Source organism: Anabrus simplex, chromosome 6 (assembly GCF_040414725.1).
Source record: "Anabrus simplex isolate iqAnaSimp1 chromosome 6, ASM4041472v1, whole genome shotgun sequence".
In the NCBI taxonomy this organism is placed as follows: Eukaryota; Metazoa; Arthropoda; class Insecta; order Orthoptera; family Tettigoniidae; genus Anabrus; species Anabrus simplex.
The window spans coordinates 190,213,070-190,234,381 of NC_090270.1; the positions used below are offsets into that span (position 1 = coordinate 190,213,070).

At 39.0% G+C, this 21,312-nt stretch overlaps 1 protein-coding gene across 3 annotated transcripts in view; it reads right to left on the reverse strand.

Moving 5' to 3' along the window:
• The window catches only part of fray (frayed), a 394,936-nt gene that overhangs the window by 143,096 nt on the left and 230,528 nt on the right, over window positions 1–21,312 (reverse strand). For all 3 annotated transcript variants that reach the window (XM_067150114.2, XM_067150115.2, XM_067150113.2), the window contains 3 exons: window positions 17,249–17,463; window positions 16,737–16,849; window positions 16,290–16,540 (listed from right to left, as the gene is read on the reverse strand). In XM_067150114.2, coding sequence (XP_067006215.2) covers window positions 16,290–16,540; window positions 16,737–16,849; window positions 17,249–17,463 — 579 coding nt within the window. The remainder of the gene's footprint in view (window positions 1–16,289; window positions 16,541–16,736; window positions 16,850–17,248; window positions 17,464–21,312) is intronic.

Consider the following 21,312-nt stretch of genomic DNA (forward strand, 5'->3'; position numbering starts at 1 on the left):
GAGGTCACGCAAAGTGACAGAAGAGCTTTCCAACATTGCAGCAGACATCCACAAAAGACGTCTGAAATTTTATGGGCACGTTCGTTGACTGTCGGCAAGTAGACTGACACACAAGATTCTCACCTACATAGAACATCTAAAAAATATTCCATGGGTACTGGAAGTGAAGAAGGATCTGGAAAAAGCCCATATGGACTCAACTGACACTGCGGACAGAAACCTCTACAGGAAAAAAATTAATGGATGGAAAGTGCAACCAGAGAATGAAGTGAAAAAGAAGACTGGAGCAAAGTGGACAGAAGAACGAAAAAGGATTCACGGAGAAAGGATAAGAGCTGTTTGGCAACTCAGAAAACAGAATCGTTAGAGCTTTGCGTGATCCATTGGGTCCATACGCACATAATAATAATAATAATAATAATAATAATAATAATAATAATAATAATAATAATAATAATAATAATAATAATAATAATAATAACCATAATAATAACAACAACAACAACAACAACTTGTCCCCCTTGTATTATGTTTTGGATAAGGTTGTAGAGTATAATGTAATGGACAAACTTAGAAATAGCAAAGCATCAGAAATTAATCTGGGAATAAGTTGGATTTATTTACTCAACAGAAACGATTTAATCCAGGCTATGCTAGCTTGTGATTTACTACCTAGTGGTACAGTTGAGCAAATGAGAGAATTGTTCTCTAAACAGCTTTCTAATAAGATAAATAGCATTAATCAGGAACAGCGTACTAGAGTTCTGAAGAGAAGAATGATGACAATGACATGGCTAATCGTCAAATGACTAACACCATTCTGAAATTGCGTGGGAATAATAATAAATGGATATATATGAACACTTTAAAAGTTTTGAAGAAGGAATTGTTAGCCCTCGAACATTAGCGAGAGATAATGCTGTTGCTTCCACTGATACTCAGCTTATACAAAGCCTGAATAATGTGAGATCTAGAATGGCTCGAGGATTGAGTATATCGACAGAAAATGTCCTTGCACCATCCAATGTAAATTTAACTGAGAGAACTCATTTGGGAATATGCGAGCAGCTTATTAGACACATCCCTCACACTATTGGTATACACACCGAAGAATGGACATTATTCCTCATCAAACTGGGAAGAGCTGACAGTATTCAACTAACTTCCATTACACAAAATACTGTTCCAAGCAATACATGCAACAGGAAAACCTTTAATGTTCCCCTTCATTTCCTTTGCCCACGTCAGCTTTGAATCAATCTAAACCATTAGCAACTGAATATTCTATGCCTTGTACTCAAAGCTTCCATTTATTTCAAATGTAATTTGCCTGGATATGTGAGAAAGCAATGTAGGAAAGCAACTTCTTTCGATTGCAAAAATTTAAACTAACTGATTGAGGGGAAACAAAGCGTAATAGGTACTCCTTGGAAATTATTACAAGTCCTGTTACTGAAAGGTCATTATGTCATCCTGTTTATATGCTCATTAATGGAGTTGAAGCCTTTGCCAGTACTGACACAGGCTTGGAAATCAGTCTGACCAATGAATCATTCCATAGGAATTTGACATGTATTGATGATGGCAATGATATCTTAATAAAACCTTTGTTAGGATGGCTAATAACCACATTAGTATTTTTTAATGTGCTATAGATTTACAAGGAGTTTTACCCGGACTTGAGGGCTGGTTCGAGGTCCACTCAGCCTACGTGATTACAATTGAGGAGCTATCTAATGGCGAGATGGTGGCCCCAGCCTAGAAAGCCAAGAATAATGGCCGACAGGATTCACTGTACTGACCATGCACCACCTCGTAATCTATAGGCTTTCAGGCTGAAGGGCAGTCACTTGGTAGGCAAAGGCCCATCAGGGCTGTAACATCACGGGGTTTGTTTTTATTTTGTGTGTCTCAAGGTGAAATATTAACATGGAAGAGTTTCAAGGTAGTTGTAATGTACCTATGCCCATCTAAAGAAATTTAGTCTTAGACTTCATGAACTGCTGTGTGAAGACAATCTACCCGATTATGATTGTGTAAACTTTAAAATTAGATATCTTATGAGCGATGCCATAGTTATCATTGTTCTCGAGTTCATTAACTGTCACTTCATGAACTGTGTACTGCTATGAATGAAGAGTGATGTATCCTGACTGACTCATGTCCTGTCATAATGTGTTTATATATCAGCTGATTAGACAACATGAACTACTGTGTAGTTATTAGTGCACAAGCAACTTTCAGAATGTTACCTATTACTAGCTGATGTAAACGTGCTTCGCTTCAGAATTCTATATTTTATACAGAATTGTAGGTTAGGTAGAGTACACGTTGTGAGCAAGACTGTATTAAATTGCATACCTCTTAACGTTACCCTGGAAATGCGATGGAGAAATCACTGAACGTCTTTTCTCATATGAAGACTGTGTTAGAGAATTTTCATTGTAATGGTAGGCCCGCTTGCCTACCATCAGTCGCAATCCGATTGGGGAATTTTATTATAATGGCAGACACTCACTCTCCGCCTGCCTTTTTACATCCTCAGAAAGACTGCCTTAGTGGTTTTTCTAACTGAAATGAACATAGGTCATTACAACGACGTCAGTAGGAATGGCGCGAGTAAAAGCAATGATTTCACATGAAATACTCGATCAAATGAAAAACCACACTTTTTCTCACTTTTAATGAACAGTATTACGCTGCTGATCTAACAGACCAAAGTTCCAGAGCTGGAATGACCAGGCCGCAAACAGCCGTGATCCGTGAACACTCTTAGTTTTTTTTCGGAGAGGGGGCAGGGGGTGGAATAGTGGAGAGTCCCAGAGCAAAAACTATGCCTTTTTACTAATCTGTTTCCTAGCAGTACCCGATGAGTCAGAAAATCTCAATTCACTACACTGGCAGTGGAAAAATCTATCTGACTTGGAGGCATTTTTTTCCTCCAGGCCAGAAGAGAAACCCCCTCTTCACTGCTAATTTTGAATAAAATGAATGTAGAATTTAATAAAAGTGAAGAGGAAGAAGCTATTTTTAACGGCACTTTTCAGGGTTGAATTTTGAGTTATTTAGTAAATTGTGGTGCTATAATTTGGAATATGCCTAAATTGTTCTAGACCAGGTCATACTACTACACTACTACTACTACTACTGAGTGAGCCTCTGCATTAAGAGTGCACACTGCTCATTCAAAACAGTGTATCAGAGTAGGGATCAAATAGCTGAAATACTACGATAAACCAATGAGTTACGTACCAGCAGTATGGTATCAGAAAATGTATGAACCAGAGGAATGACATGCTGAAGAAGAAAGTTTTCTAACTCTGTTATACTCGGAACCCAGCAGTAATCCCATCTGAGCTGAGCGGCAGCATAAGAGACAAAGAACACCACCACAAACAATGGTCAATGTAATGTTATTGTTGATCAATGTTATGCGCTTTCAATATTGTAGGCCTTCACATTTAGTTTTCTTTCAACTCTGAAATACCACTCTCTTATCATAGTCGGTACAGTAAAATTGAATAAAACATAAATGGCCAGAAATTGTAAACTTTTTTAATGTAGTATTTTCCGATGGGACCAATAACATAGGTATTTAAAAATTAAATTTTAGGCGCCTTCCCCTAAACTACAATTTCATACAGAGCAAAAAAAATTGTTTATAACTTAGACTGTAGTTTCTTATTCCCCGACTCTATATACTGATTTTCATTCAATTCTGTTAACCCATTTTCTCGTGGTTCGGTGTTGATATGGACTTGGCAATAAAAATACATATTCATAAATATCTCTCTTATCAAAGCCGGTACGGTAACAATGTATGACATAAATGATCAGAAATTTAATTCTATATAACTTTAGTTATGTAGTATTTATCGATAGGGCCACTAATAATATAAATATTTGAGAATTCAATTTTAGGCCTTCCCCTAAACTACCATTTCACTCAGCGTGAGTAAAATGATTTATAGCCTAGATTTTAGCGGCTCATCCCCCAACTTCATATATCGATTTTCATTAAATTCTCTTTAGCCGTTTTCTCGTGATGCGTGTACATACATACATACAGAGAAATTACAGAAAAATAAAAAATGCAATTCCTTGTTACTATGGACATGACCGATACAGAAATACCATTCTTTTCAAATTCTGTGCAATGTACAGACAAAACTCTCATTTGATATATATAGAAGATAATTTCTCTATATTGCATATCTATTCACTATAAATCAAGCAAATATTACTGATTTCTTCTGGTTGCATCAAGTGTGCATGTTTATATCTATTAAAGCTCTGGACTTATATGGAGTATGCACATAACTTGGAGTGGAATTTTTCAGGAATCTGTTCACAAAATGAACATTCATAGAATCTGGCATATTTACACAGTACAGTAAATCCTTATTGAGAAACATAACAATGGCCAAGTATAAGTTATTCAGATGACATGGACATTATAACAAAATGTTGTTCTATACGTATACATTTTAAAGTGTGTTTTTAAGTTAACACCTTCTAATGGAATAAATTATGTCTAAGCTCTCTGTGTACTAATTATGATTTGACATTATTGCCAGTCAATGTCTCAGAATCTTTATCTTTTCTTGTTAATTTTTGTCATGGTTTTTACACTACCAGTATTAAATTTCTGTGTTAAGTCTTTGGTAGTTGGTCACAGAGGAGAGACAAGCTAAAGTTTATTGGAATTTATACTTCCTTTTGTTTTACTCTATCACTGTTACCATTTGGAGTTTGGTTATCTTGCAATGTAGTCGTTTTATAGGGGCATACATAGGTGGCGTGGAGCTGATGTATGATCCGGACATGGAGTTGACTAGTTTCTGGCAGGGATAAGTACATCTAATGTTTGTGATTTTTATACCTGTTTTCTACATTGTAATCTATGTTTCATTTTTAATTAGTGGCCCTCATGATAGTTATGAAAGGGAAATATTGGTCTAGTGATGAAAAGTCATTGTAATCAGTCATTTTGGAAACTGAGATTTTGCCTTGACCCGTTTACATTATTTTTACAGCTGGACATTCTGAATGTTCGAACTTTCACCAAATGCCTATTCTGTATTTTTCCAAGGTAGCTCTGAACTTTTTTTAATGCTTGTGACATCATTAATTTTCAATGTATCTTCCTCCTCTAGTTTCAGGTAATTTAAATTATCTACTACTATTGTAAAATTTGCTCATCAGTTGTGTAAATTATTATTACAGGTTTTCTACATGTGTACAGTGAATTAGATGATGGAAGTCTCCATATGAGTGTTAGTCAGTCAATTATTGTCAACAGCATTTCTTGAGTGTCCCTTAGTCATCCTCTATCTTGGCATTAATAAATATTTTGACTTATTATTCAGTTATTGTGGTAGGAAGAGCTTACGAGTGTAAGTTAAATGTCATTTGCCTTATTGATGATGCAATGTTTGTTTGGTCTGAGAAGTTCATGTTGCCTACAAATATTAAGTCCCACATAGCAGCAAAGGAAAGAGTGATTGAACTTCATGCTGAAAGAAAAAGCAACATCTATTAAAATATAAAAACAAAAGAAAGGCAATACAAGGATACCACAAGAGAAGCATGAAATCTTAGCAAAAGGATGAAGAAAAGAAGTTAACAAAAGAGGCAAAACAGAATACATTCAAGGCATTCAATCCCAGACAGCCCTGGTTTCCACACAACATACCAATGGAGACATGTACAGAGCATCTGTTCACAGAGCTAGAAGTAAGAGAAACTCACCCAGCCAAATGACCAGCTGTAATCTCCGACAAGACAGGGCCTCCAGAAACGATCCTGGAGAGGGAAGTGATGACGGCAATAAAAGCAATAGAGAACAAGGCTGTTGTCCCAATCAAATATACAACGAACATCTATAGGCAATCTCCCTCAAGCTGAGATTTGGCATAGAAAATCTCCTCAATGAATGTTTGTGACAGGAATTATCTCCAAAACATGGAGAAAATCAATGCTGAAAATATTTTATAAAGGGAAAAAGGACACCAGCGACCACAACTTTTACTGGAGAATGGCTCTCAAACGCAATTGTCCAAAATTTTTACTACGCTAGTATTTCAACGACTGACAAAATTAACAGTACACTTTCCAAATGAACAATTCAGGTTCAGAAGACACTGATCCACAATAGAGACCATCCAGTGTATATAGTCTGATATATGGGTGGGAAACTACATGAAGCCCACCAAGGCTTTTGACACTTAATAGGGTATTCTAACTGTTAAGTTGGAAAATCTAATATGATTAAGAGAATTCCCTAGCCAGGCTCATAAGGAACATACTCAATAGAAACTGTGAGAAAATCTGTGACAGTGTAACAAGAGCCAACTCCACACAACAGACAATATCAACAGACAATACAAGTCCTTTCAGGGGAGCCACTGAGCATCATACTATTTATTTACTATGGACACACCAATGTTGTAAGAACAATACCAGAGAATGTAAAGCTGTACATATATATGAATGACATAGTGTTGACCTCAAGCTGTCAAGGAAATCTTCAGCAAGCCTTCATCAGTGACTGAATGGGCAAATTTAACAAGCTGTATCTGAATAAGGCTAAGACAGTGCCTGTAACTTTTTGAAAAGGAGGCAAACTTTGAGTTATTCACTTATTACAGGCACCAGGGAACATCTTCATAATCCATGTTCATGAGAGAGTGAATGCTGCTATAATGGCGATGAGTGACAAAAGGCATGTTAGAACCCTCTAACTGAAATGGCAATAACACTTTTTCACCTAAAAGTTACTTTGTGGCCTTGTACGGGCTGGAGAACATACGGCTATCTGCTGTGCAGATATCTTGCAGAGCTATAGAAAATTAAATTAACATTCTTAAAGTTATTGGTTTCTAAAAATTCATGCCTTTCGTGCCTAACCTAGGACTTTTTGAACGAGCTCCTTTTCGTCAAGGAATCAAGACTACAGCTGTTCCTGCCACCAACACCAGGATATGAGGAACTAATGACCATTATGATCGTTGGGCAGAAAGAAAGCTGTCAGTGGATAGTTGGTGTGGAATGACATAAGTAGAAGAATAAGCTTGACTGGAGCTTTTAAAAGTAGGGAAGATCATATCAAGATAAAATTGGAATTCAAGAGAACAGATTGGGACAAATATTCATTTATAGGATGAGGAGTAACGGACTGGTATATATTATCAAGGGAAATGTTCGATAACTTTCCTAGTTCTTTGAAAGTATTTAAGAAAAGGCTAGGTAAACAACTGATAGGGAATCTGCCACCTGGGTGATAACCCTAAATGCGGATCACTGACTGATGGAAATACTGAGCGACTTCTGCACGGACGTGATCTCTCGGAATGGATTCAAGCATAATACAAACCGAGGCGTGATGACACAATTCTTAGGGCACGGTTTTCACCACAAAGTGTGTAAGAACAAGAGTTTCCATCAACTAGACTCTCTGTGTATATTCATGTTATGTGGAAAAATGATGTGGTAGATATCATGCTATACAGTGTGAGAAAAGACCCCCTTACACAGTTTGTAGGGAGGATTGAATAATGTGGTTGACATTTGTGTGCTCTCACTATTATAATTACTGTCCAGCTCCATGGCTAAATGCTGGCCTTTGTATCAAGAGGTCCTTGGTTCGATTCCTGGCTGGGTCAGGGATTTTAACTTTCTTTAGTTAATTCTTATGGATCGGAATCTGGGAGTTTGTGCCATCTTCAGCATCAGAATTCATCTTAGATAGGAGTCCAACTTCTCAGATACGCACGTTGCTTATACCGCATCAACTCGAAAGACCTGCAACAGGCCTCTCTGGAGGCCACACGCCATAAAAAATATATATAATTATTGAAGGTACAATTAGACTGTTATGTAAAACGAATGTTTAAAAATTGCATACATTCACTTAAATAGAATAAATGTTCATGAAAGTATTTATGGGGGCATGATTAGCTCAGTGGCTTAGCTGCTAGCTTTCCACCCATAAGGCTTACGTTCAAATCCCCATTGATCGTGAGCCGAGATTTTCATCTCAAAAATGACGTGGTGTCAGGAAGGGCATCTGACCTTAAACCCCTGGCTAGAACCAAAATGAGCCTCGGTGGCTCCAGCAACCAAAGACATACTTGGGATAAGCTGAAGAAATGTTCAAGTCCATGAATGTATTTGTCTTATTTATTTCTGCTTTCCCACCAAATTCCAGTAGACAGTATTAAGGGGAGCCTGAAGAATATAAGGTGTAATATATAACTAATGATCGTACATACATACACACACAAGAACCTCGTTTATCGGGCCCTCATTAATCTTGATCTTCAGTTTATCCGGATCGAAAATAGTAAAACATTTTTACTTGTAGAGTATTTCTTTTATGGGGTCAATTCTTCTTGAATGTCTTTTTCGCCATAGAGCAAACGCCTGAAAAGCCAACATCTAATTTTTGATCTGATTTTTGATATGCTCTATTGGTGGAAAAGTATCTAATTCCCTCCATGGGAATTTAGAATTACCATTTGGAATTGCTAGGCGGGCATTAATTCCATTGTGGAGTTTTATCTCCCGTATGCAGTTATCAGACTGTGCCACATAAGAGGCTTCTGATAAGTTCACCTGCATACACCCCAGCATCAGTGGGTAGGGTCTGACACATCCCACTCTGAAGAGTCTAGTGTCGGACCTAAGACGAAATGCTGGTTAATAGAGCAAACGCCTGAAAAGCCAACATCTAATTTTTGATCTGATATTTAAGGATAGTTAAGGACAGGAATTGGAAGTAAGTCGGCCGTGGTCTATCAAGGGTACCGTCCCGGTATTCACCTGGAATTGAGAATGGGAAACTGTGGACTCTTTTGGGTACATTTGTACGCATTCCCGGATGCTCGGACGTAGATGTGAACAACGTAAATGACTGGTTGAAAAATGATTGCAATTCAGCCTACGGTATAATGACAGATGAATAAATGATTGCCTCTTGTTCCTCGGTAGGTAATGACGAGAGTGATGGTGAATTCAAAAATGAAACCAGCGCTCCATCAAAAGAAACAATGACTCATGGAAATGCAATCATACAGCTGGACAAACTGATGGCCTATTTAGAATCCCAGACTAAAATTACACCAACAGAAGTGATGTTAGTAAAACGTCTTCATGACCATACTGCACGCAAATGCTATACAAATGTAAAACAGAAAAGGCTCACACATTATTTTAGTGCATAAAACAGGGTCAAAAATGTAAGAAAAAAGTTTTGATATTTTTTTGTGCAATTGAAAAAGGTATTAGTGTACAACTTATGTTAATATAACATATACTGTATTTGTTTTTTAGTTCTCCGGATTATCTGGATTTTCAATAATCCGGATCAGTTCCAGTTCCACTTAATCTGGATAAACGAGGTTCTTGTGTATATACATTACAGACTTTATGCCTTGCAGCGATCAGTCGGTAATTCTCTATCAATTATCCAAGCGCCTCCACACCATCCTCTATTTGCAACTAGCTCCGTGGCCTCATTTAGTTCCATACCTCTGATTTTCCCAGTATAATGAAAATAATGGTGAAGGAATTAATAAGAAAATAGCTCCACAAATATACACCACCTAACCTGTTTTTGTATTGGTTCATAATTCTTCCTACAGTTTCCAGTAAACAACTACAGTATCATTGCACCTCACCATTCTTGTAAAATTACTGCAATGTTTAAACAACAGAATATACACTTAACACCTTGCCCGACAAATGTTAGAGATACAGTGCCTTCAACTATTCTCTGTGCGGAGCACTGCATAATTGTATATAGCTTAACACCTTGCCCGACAAATTTTACAGAGATACAGTGCCTTTAACTATTCTCTCTGTGGAGCACTGCATAATTGTAAGATCTCTGCGGCCTGCTTGATAACTTTCTGTATCTTTCTCCTGGACACTTGTTCTGTCTCTACTGCCTGCTTGACAGCTTTCTTTGTTCTGTTAGAAAAGTTCCCCATATAACCTGCAAGGATGTGGAATGCAGCCACAGCGTATTTTTGAAAAGTACAGTTTGTCAATCTTGTGCCGACATGTTAACCATTGAAAAGTGTACCTTCTTAGCAGAATATGTGTTTAGAGGATTGGACGAATACAATTAGAGAAACTGGAGTTGTATTTGATGCACCGTTATTTGTGAGACCTTGTGTCTTAACACAGGATAAAATCTAAAATTTTTGATAAAGTGTTGCAGAGTCCTTCTAAATCAATTAAAATATTGTCTCGAGAGAGAGACCAATGCACTGATATGTACAGCTTCTAAAACTGTAAAAAAAGATTTAGGTCTACATGGATATAAAGTAATGTCAGTTCATGAATTAAAAGGCCTAGATGTACGTAACCCACAAGGCTTATTGCTTTCAGCGAAGTGGTATGCGACTGCCTTGAAACACTATTGTGAATCTTATGTGCCAATTCCTCACTGTGGAGAGAATAATTGAAGGCACTGTATTACTTATTGGTCCTAATAAACTTGGATTAGATGACCCCTTAAAACTGCAAAGCTATTAACAATCTCGTTCCTCCAGATCACACTTAACTAAAGGTCTCGTTTATGTCTTCAACAATTTGTAAATCTTGATAAACATTTATCTATGTTGAATACCGTGAATTACATATGCATAGTGAAAAATTCATAGCGACTGTGTTAATAACCTTGCAGCTGAAGAAAGACAATGGAATTGTTACTTGACACATCCAATATCCATGAACATCATGTTGAAATGATAATTTTGTTCATTATTAACTTAACTCTTTTTGGTGGACTTCCTCAACTCTGGCACAACCAGGCAACAGTCTATCTTACTACTTCCAGAACTAATAATCATATATAACATCTGCTTGGAAAAGCTCTGCATGTTCGAGACTGTATGTCACGAGCAAGAATGATAATGCTTTTCTGAATGAAAAAATACATACAAGAAGTTGAAACTTTTTCAAAACACTGAAATTAACTATGGCAGAGTGATGCTAAAATTCCTAATTAATCACAACATTATTTTTATATCCCACTGTCTATTTTTACGATTTTCAGAGATACTGAGGTGCCAGAATTTTGTCCTGCAGGAGTACTTTAATTTGCTGTAAATCAACTGACATATTTCAGCACCTTCAAACACCACTGGACTGAATCACAATTAACCCGTTCGGTGGGCGATGCAGCGAGATCCGCGGCTACAAGTCGCTTGCTTGGTGGGGAACATGGATATATCTGCCGATTCAAATTATATTTTTTTCCTCTCAGTTGCCTGTCTGCAGAGGTTTATTTCCTCTTCAGCAGCATATTCTGTATGAGTCTGCCCTCTGATGTGAATTTTTTCAACTATGTTCTCCCAATACCAATGTGTCATCCATGAGTTGCAGCATAAAGAACGCAGCCGAGTCCTGGCAAGAACGACCTAAGGCCTAATAGCTCCGCGCTGAAGCTTTAGCTCATCACCTAATCGTCCCTGGGATGTAATAATATTGCTGTAGAAGGGATGTCTAGAGATTATGACACTGAAACAGACATCTCTGATGACATTTTAGAACTGTGACCTGATTTATTATCCCCAGTCTTGAGTTCTTCCTTCACGACTGGAGTGTGTGTTTATCGCAGGTTACACAACATTTTATTATCGTACGCATCCGTAATACAGTCATATTTCATGTTTTCCGTCCAAACTGCTGAGACTAGGGTTCTATTCGATCCTTTCTCTTATATTTTTTTCCGTTAAATTATCTATAACGAATTACCGGCCCCCCCACTGTTAGAGAAAGATGATTTACGAAATGCTGGAATTTAGTTGGGAGAATTGTGATATTAGTGAAGTAAGTTCTGCCGAAGGGGAATTCGTAAGTGACAAGAAATTACCTGGAATACGTACTGCAGGCTTGAATATACAGGATTTGGCATAGCTGATGTGAATGTTCAGCAGTCGCAAAAGAGATAACACGTGTTCGATTCCAGTTCAAGTAGCGATCATGACAGTGGCAGTTGTGATGATAATACTGATTACAATCGAACCATTGCAAGTTCTTCGTCAACTTATACTGAAAATGGACAGAGAAATTCCCGTTTTGATCCAAATTTCCATCGTGATGTAAAGAGAGCGTTTTTAGGGAAAACAAAACTGAGTGAAATATTTTAATTACTTTTTATGACGAGATATGCCAGAACACAGCGGAGCAGACAAAAGATGCCGAGCAGGAAATCACACATAAAAACCAGTTTAGTAAGATGAAAGGAAGGAATCGAGATCAAGACTGTATCCGGACAAATAAGAACGAAATAAAGCTTCTTACGGCCATACTGTTGCCGCAGGGGATTGTACAGAAACCTAAATTAGGGCACTATTTCTCGCAATCGCTTGTTCACTACGCCTATTTTCTATGAGCTGATGACAAAGAGATTTTTTCTCGCCAGATTGAGTGGCCTGGCCAGCCTCCTGACCCCAACTTGGCAGGTTCGATTCTGGCTCAGACCGGTGGTATGTGAAGGTGCTCAAATACGGCGGCCTCTTGTCAGTAATTTACTGGCATGCAAAAGAACTCCTGCGGGACTAATTTCTGGCACCTCAGTGTCTCAGAAAACCGTAAAAGTAGTTAGTGAGACGTGAAGCCAATAACATTATTATTAGATTTTCCTCCACAGCTTTTTACATATCTCTGACGATGGGGTGAATAATGCACAACTTCCTTCCAAAATATACGAGATAAATCCAGTATTTGACCACCTGTTAGCAAAATTTTTGGAAGCTTATACCCCTGATGGTAAAATGTCAATTGATGAGAACCTGTTCCTATGGAAAGGGTGGCTAGGGTGGAAAGTTTACATAACAAGTAAACGATTGCCTTTTGAAATGGAATTATATAAATTATGCGAAGGCGAGACAGGTTATATAACATGACCTGCTTCCGTGTGTATCATAATGAACATCTGTAAAAGACATAACACTGTGAAGACTAAATACTGTATTACCTGTATTGTAGTGTAATATAGTCCGTTTATGTCACTTATGAATTGTAGGGAGGCTATATAAACTTGATCCCTCGAATGCGCTAACCAACATAACAGAAAATTTTGTGAGTATTATAATTTATTCCATTGTACGTCTTTTAAGTACATGTAAACTTTGTAAATCTACATTTTACATATACAGAAACATTTATTTACAGGCAGAGATTGATAATAATGTGTCTAAAATATTCAGGTGAAATTTACTGTATAAACAAAAACCAGAGCTTTGCTGTTAGGAAGAAGCAATCTCAATTTCACAGTGTGAAAGCACTTAGTACGTTTTTGCGCGAAGTATTGAAAAATTAAAATAAATTTTTCAACAATTAAATACATTATATTCAAGTAAATATTTCTCTTTTGGTCCTTCAATAGTTCATTTTAGTCTAAGATTGTTTTTAATCAAGTAATTAAATATTTACTTTAATCAGGGAAATCTCTCCCCACCTGAGAGTGAGCTAGTGTGTACTGAGCTCCCTGCTTAAGGGGTTAAACCTGCAACTTGAGCTCAAAACTCTACCATCTGAGCTATTTAGCCCGGCATTAAAAGTCCCTTTTATTCAGTGCACAGAACAATGTGTGTTCAACACATCACACTCCCAATCACCACAGAAACATGCAATAGGGTTCATCTATCCAAAGAGGGTAAGCCTCGGGAAGGTTGTTCGGCTGTAAAACAGAGCCAAGTCCATATATGCGACAGAGTTTGTATCAGCAACTCCACCAGAATGTAGGAAAAGTGGCAGAAATTGATAGAAAGACAAGGTTGTAGTTACTTCAGAGGAGTAGTATCCAACTCGTGACTCCAAGCTTGTAGGTTCAATCTTGACCAAGGTAATCAATTCATGAATGGTGGGAAAAATTTGCCCTCCTTTAATACATGGTACAGTATATTTAAGACCTCTGATGGCACACTTTGCATCAAACAAAATAAACTCAGCTTTGGAACTGTCCAGTATTGTTTTGCTTCACTGCTGGATGACAATATAATCAGAATGTAAAACACTGGCATATGCTGGGATCAAGACGTGGGCTACCACTAGATTTAGGTTACCACTTTTCGATGGTTGGTTTAGTGAACGTCAAGCATTCAGCATTTTGAGCTGAAGCCAATGGAGAAGCCTGCTGTGTTGTCAAGGCTGCTTCACAAGCTACTGCCCTGGCTTCTGCTACTGCCAATGCTCAACCCCTGATCAGTGGAGATGGTAGCCTAAGGTTTAGCAAATAGTCCGACTTTGTGGCTAAATGGATAGAATGCTTGCCTTTGGTCCGATGGCCCCAATTTTCAGAAATTAAATAAAAATGTTGAATTTTACAGCAGTCGTACCCATCGTTCAGTGGTTAATCAGCTTCCTCGGGAGATCAGCAGTGGTGCCCGACCCATGATCACGGGTTTGATTCTAACCAACAAAAGAGAACACTAAACCTGAAAGATTGCATTTCATTTTAACAGACCCACCAATAAAAAGAAAACTATATTGCTCCTATAACAGCAGCCCAGCAGTGTCTTCCTACAAGGATGTAGAAGTAAACGGGAGTGAAATACCAGCACTCTCATATATATAATTAAGTCAGAAGTATGAAGTGAGGAAGTATATACGATGAGTAACGCATGGTTGATACTTAGCAGTGGCGATCTCACGGACTGAAGCCTAGCACACCTATCACCCCGGTGCCCACTCCTATTCGATATACAGCAGCCAGCGGAGTGGAGCGAGTTGAGGGGAGAGGGACGAGAGTCTGGGCTGCAATATCAGTCTCCGATGCCTTGCTCTCAGAAATATATGCGACGTTTTTTTATCACTGCTTTCAAGTTTTGTAAAAGGAACAATGTGTCAATGCTAACATTATAATGTGCTTTAGGCTCCCATCATGCTCAATTGAAGTTTGGGCTTCACTGATAACTGTGGTAGCCCTCAGTATATGCCACTGATGTTGAAACTGATACAGAGGAAGCCTAAAGGATACTACTTCAGGAGATCTACAGCCCAGTAGCTGAAGCCACACAATTATTATTATTGTCCTAATCCACGGGAAAAAGTAAACCTAACAACATATAAATATGGAAAAATGAACAGGACGTTGTGAAGGATTACACAAGTTCAACAATAGTAGATCTATAATGATTAACAAAATAGGTAAAACTTCCATACCCAGTGTGCGAAAGCAAGGTTAGAGATCCAACATGGCGCTACTCAGACATCATGTAACACTCGGCAACTTGCCAACTTATGCATTCTTAGTAACAAGACCACTGGGCTGGATTTTTTAGGTCCGGAGAGTGACAAGACCATTGGGCTGGATGGGTTAGGTGGGGGGGGGGGAGTGACAAAACCACTGGCCTGGGAGCAGGCAAAGGGGGCCTTAGGCCTATAGTATCCCGTGTGATACCACCATTGGTCTGGATACGTTAAGGTAGGTTAGTGACAAAACCATTGATCTGGATAGGTTAGGGTAGGCTAGTGACAAAACCATTGGTCTAGATAGGTCAGACAAAAATTTCAAGAAGTGACTGAAATTGGTGGTCCCCTTACTTCTAGCGAATATGGCAGCTCTATACTTGCACACGATGCGAGCTGTAACGGAGACAATACAAAGCTTGGCTGGCGAATAGGAACCCAGCACGAATATTGGCCAGCCAATAAGACACAGCACATGGTCGCATTCAGCTGATTTACAGTGTCTGTTTAAATTCTTATATATAAGTAAGAATACTTGGTTACGGTACACATTCACGCTATCTCCAGTTCACTTGTAGGTGCCGTGATATGCTGTCAGATATGTTCATTAGGGTGTACAGAAGCGGCGCCACAAAATATAACCAGATTTAATTTACACGATAACCACTCTAATTATCCCTTCTTAAAGTAAAACCTATAAATCAAAATATACACTGACCTCCAGTTAATTCCCCACCAGCTCCCAGTCTATGAGCTTAACAACTTTGTCACCAAGGCAATTTACTGACCTCTGACAAATTCATCAGTTATAAAACTAAATAAACTACATTAATCTAATAATCCCAGACAGCTTCCATTCATTAGACCTACAGGTTATTATGAGAAATAGGCACTCTGAACAACAATGATCACTAACAAACAGTTAACATGAAATAATATGGGTTATGTACTAGGTTAATGTATGCCACTACTCCAGTTCACACTGGCCGATGGTAATAGGTATGATATGAATGTAGTACATTATTTTAGAGCACAAGATCAGAGAAAAGTTCAACTTCAAATCAACATTGAAAGAAACTTACCTATGAATTTGGCCATTACTATGGAAATATTCAAGTCCTTTCAGCACTTCCTTCAGTACTGTTGCTATCGTTGATTCATCAAAAACACCATGTCGACAGTTGGAAGCTCGCATTTTATGTTTGATTATATCAAGCAAGGAACCTCCTTCTAAGAGACGCAAGACCAGCCACAGCTCCTCACGAACCACAAAACTAGTGTAGTATGTCACAACATTTTCATGGTTACATGATGACATCGCCTGAATTTCCTTCTGCACAAAAACAAACATAATAAGATAGTGCCTAATGAAAAGTAACCCTATAAATAATTTCAAATAGCAACTGAAAATATGCATCATTGATCAATCTTCACTGATCTGCATCTGCAGTTGGTTGAAACCACTGAATTTTACAGCAATAAATAAAACACATACAAAAAAACTAACAGCACGTACGACAATTACTCACGAGAAGTTCATCCATACTCGTGTTCCATTTCTCGAGATTTATTCGTTTGATGGCACATTTTTCCTGCCTTGGTTTGCAAAAGGCCCCGTGAACAACTGCTGTTGCGCCAACACCTATTAAAAAAATAAGAACCATAACGCACGAAAGAATACTGAAAATTATACAAGAGACGCACGGTAACCACAATAGTGCAACATAACTGCATAAGGGCATTTCACGATGCCATGCTGCAGGTTATCATATTCTGGAAAGCGATGCTATGCTTTCACTGACACTAATAATAAAGCGAATGGTAAGTTACGTACCATCAATAACATATATCTAGTTGTCATCTTATTACTGTTTCAATACATGACACCGGCATTCACCGGTACTCGATTTTCATTAATGACGTGAGATTGGTGTCAAGTTATCACGAGTTCTGCTTATCCCCAATGTATCAACACAAAACTGATTTTTAACGTTGACAGTAGTCTTAAATTGATTATAAACGATATTAGATTCATACAAACCTATTACTTCCTTAAGTTCATAGTCATCTTTCGTATTAGGCCAGCCTTGAGGTGTTACGCCTGCACCAGTTACCGCCATCTTGTGGGCAAGAATATCCCCAATACTCGCTCTAGCGGATTGCGTACAAGTTGAAAACGGTGGAAGATCGGCATTAGAAGATTTCCGTCTGAAAATGCCCGGAGATCCTGGAGGCATTAATCCTGGAGAAATTTTCCTGATAAAAGAAGAAAAAGACATAAATGTAGATAGTAAATAAAAGAAAGCGCAAGCAGTCCAAGTGGTAGTCAATTATTAGGTCTAAGAAATTACAGAAAAAACTATCCTTCCTTCCCCAGACTGTAAGACTCACGCGTAACTTACGTTGAAGGACTGTACTTATGCCATACGTCAGCCGTTTCTCTTACGCTGCACGCTAATCGCTCAAGTGAGAATAATAAATGATAATAATAAAGATAGGGTGACAGGTATATGAAGTTGGTTACAGAGAACAATCGATATTACATAAACCATGCCGCAGGCGTGAGTATGTGTCGCTCAGAAATATGACACGTTTAATCACTTTGCCAGCGTGGGATTAATTACAGAAATTACGTTCCATCAACCATATGGGTGCTCCGGATTGACACACGTAATTTTGCTGGATTAGATTGACATCACAGCTTTTGTAACATACTGAAATGAATAATGCAAAAGGTCAGTTACTATACACTGAGAGCCGATGACCTGGATGTTAAACCTCTTTAAACAAGCAAGCACTATTCACTCATATACTGCAAGGTGAATACCGTATATTTAAATCTTGTTGAGGTATCAAAACAGAAAATATAGGGTAGGGAAGGCCTACCCGTCCCATTAGTCTTTCTGCCGTCAAGTCCAAAAAACTAATTCCTAACAAAATAATGATTGTAACGAGCTCCAAGACGAAATAAAACCTTGTAAATGACAGGTTTCCCTTATTCTATTGAGCCCTGCAAGTCGGAAGCAAACGAGAAACAATGTTGTCTTTTTTATATAGGTACCGGTACATATAAGTTGCTTTACATCGCACCGACACAGGTCCTGCGGTGACGATGGGGGCAGGAAAGGGCTAGGATTGGGAAGGAAGCAGCCGTGGCCTTCATCAACGTACAGCCCCAGCATTTGCCTGGTGTGAAAATGGGAAACCACGGAAAAACATCTTCAAGGCTGCCAACGGTGGGGTTCGAACCCACCATCTCCCGAATACTGAATACTAGCTGCAGCTATCGAGCTCGGTATGTTGTCTTTCAATGTACATATGCCTCCCAGGAGTTCACAACTTGTGGACGTTATCACGATCTCCAGGCACCGGTTGTTCCCGCCTTTCATGGCGCTATCTTCCACTTCGTTCGGTTGGAACTTTCCTACCTCCCAGCATGAGCAGATAATTTATCTGCCTGTTGAACAGAAGTTTCAATCATCAAGCCACTTTCACAGTTATTCGCCAAAATAATAAAATTACCCTTTCCCAAAATAAGTGCAACCGACTGTGAGCTTGCATCCGGGAGATAGTTGGTTCGAGCCCCACTGTCGGCAGCGCTGAAGATGGTTTTCCGTGGTTTCCCATTTTTACACCAAGCAAATGCTGGCCTGTACCTTAATTAAGGCCAAGGCCGCTTCCTTCCCAATCCTAGGCATTTCCCCTCCCATCGTCACAGCTGGTGTGACGTAAAACAAATTGTAAAAAGTAAATATTAAAAAAATACATTTTTGTACGAGCTACACTATCTACTTAACCTACTGTGTGTCAGAAAAACAGTTTCGGATAGAATATTGACGTGTGGGGTCGGTACTTTGTATGTATGTATGTATGTATGTATGTATGTATGTATGTATGTATGTATGTATGTATGTATTTAGCCCAGTTTTACGGTCGGGTGTCTTTCCTGACGCTAAATCCTAAGTTGAGGGATGGTGATTGGTGGTCATCCGTGACTGGGAGAAAAGAGTATTCATTTATTGTAATCATAATAATGAATACATGCAGTTACCTTTTTATTATTATATTTATTTCATTTGTTTACCCTCGAGGTTTGGTTTTACCCCTGGACTCAGCGAGGGATCCCACCTCTACTACCCACCTGTACTGGAGCGTGAGACATATGGTCGCGGATAAAATTCGGCGGGGGGGGGGGGGGGAGTACCAGTGCCTCACCCAGGCGGCTTCACCTGGTATGCTGAACAGGGGCTTTGTGGGAGATGGGAAGATTGGAAGGGGCATGCAAGGAAGAAAGAAGCGACCGTGCCCTTACCTTAGGTACCATCCTGGCATTTGCCTGGAAAAGAGGAGGGAAACCACGGAAGACCACGTCGAGGATGACTGAGGTGAGAATCAAACCCCCTCTACTCAGTTGACCTCCCAACGCTGAGTGGCCCGTTCCAGCCCTCGTACCACTTTTCAAGTTTTGTGGCAGAGTCGGGAATCGGACCCGGGCCTCCGGGGGTGGCAGCTAATCACACTAATCACTACACCACAATATAATCCAACCAAGACAAATGTTACAAAATTATTTAAGTATACTCACTAATATGCAGTATTTCCCATAGATAGTACTTGGACGAAGGCCTGTCTCCTCATCTACCGTATGTATTTCTAATATTTTTTGTTTCTTTACAGTCTTTCAGTAGATGTGCCACTTCCATATTTTTATTGCATAAAATACATAGATTTCCCTAATCTGTTTGTCTCATACCTTTATTCGTGTATACTCACATCAGCCCCTCTTATCCTTTAGTCACAGGGGTTCATTTCCGGCAGGATCGGTAATTTTAACTATAATTGGTTAATTCTGCTGGCACAGGGTGAGGGTGTATGTGTCATCTTCATCATAATTTCACCCTCATCACGACGCGCAGGTTGCCTACGGGAGTCTAATCGAAAGACTTGCACCTGGCGAGCCGAACTTGTCCTCGGACATTCCCGTCACTAAAAGCCATACGCCATTTCATTTCATTTGCCCCTCTTATTTACCTTGTTTTGTTAACATTTTAGTCCTTATTGCCATATTATCACTTCTTTTACAAAATTCAACAAGAGATTGCTTGCTTACATGTAATTGTATTGTTTTTCTTTCAACGTCCTTCACCCTTCGGGCCACCTTCTTACAAAATTCCATATCACCCCTTGATACAAAAAATATTTTTTTAAAACCATTTCAGCCATCACATTGAATCCCGGATGCGCTGACGATGGGTTGATGCATGCAACAATGCTAACGGAGGGTATTTTGAATTTTTGCCATTCGTTTTACGTCGCACCAACACAGATAAGTCTTATGGCCACGACGGGGATAGAAAAGGGTTAGGAGAGGGAAGGAAGCGGCCGTGGCCTTCATTAAGGGAAACCACAGAAAACCATCTTCAGGGCTGCCGACAGTGGAGTTCGAACCCACCATCTCCCGGATGCAAGCTCACAGCTGCGCGCCCCTAACCGCACGGCCAATTCGCCCGGTTTTTGAACTTTTCATGCATGGAAGAGTTTCATGTCGTATATTAGTATGTTCTGTTCCCGTGTGTTTCCCATCATTAATATAGTAAATTAAGTTGGATAAAAGAGTTCTAACATGGAAATAAAGCGTTTCCGGACCAATGTTCACATGATCTTCTACACGTGAGGAATGTAGCTGAAAGTGGTGGGCCGTACCTTGTTACACTCTGTATTCACTATTACATGTTTGTGTGGTTGTCTGTCGTCTGATGTGTTAGGTGTAAATGAAGTTGTGTACTAAGACGAACACAAAAACCCAGTCCCCAAACCAGGAATAACCAGAAGTGGTAAAAATCCCCAACCTGGCCGGGAATCGAACCTGTGGCCCTCTAAAGTGAAGCCCACTGCGTGGATCATAGCTGCCTTTTTCTGTAGCTCAAATCTGTAGCTCATGTGATCAATCAATCAATCAATCAATCAATCAATCAATCAATCAATCAATCAATCAATCAATCAATCAATCAATCAATCAATCAATCAATCAATCGATCAATCAATACTGATCTGCATTTAGGGCAGTCGCCCAGCTGGCAGATTCCCTATCTGTTGTTTTCCTAG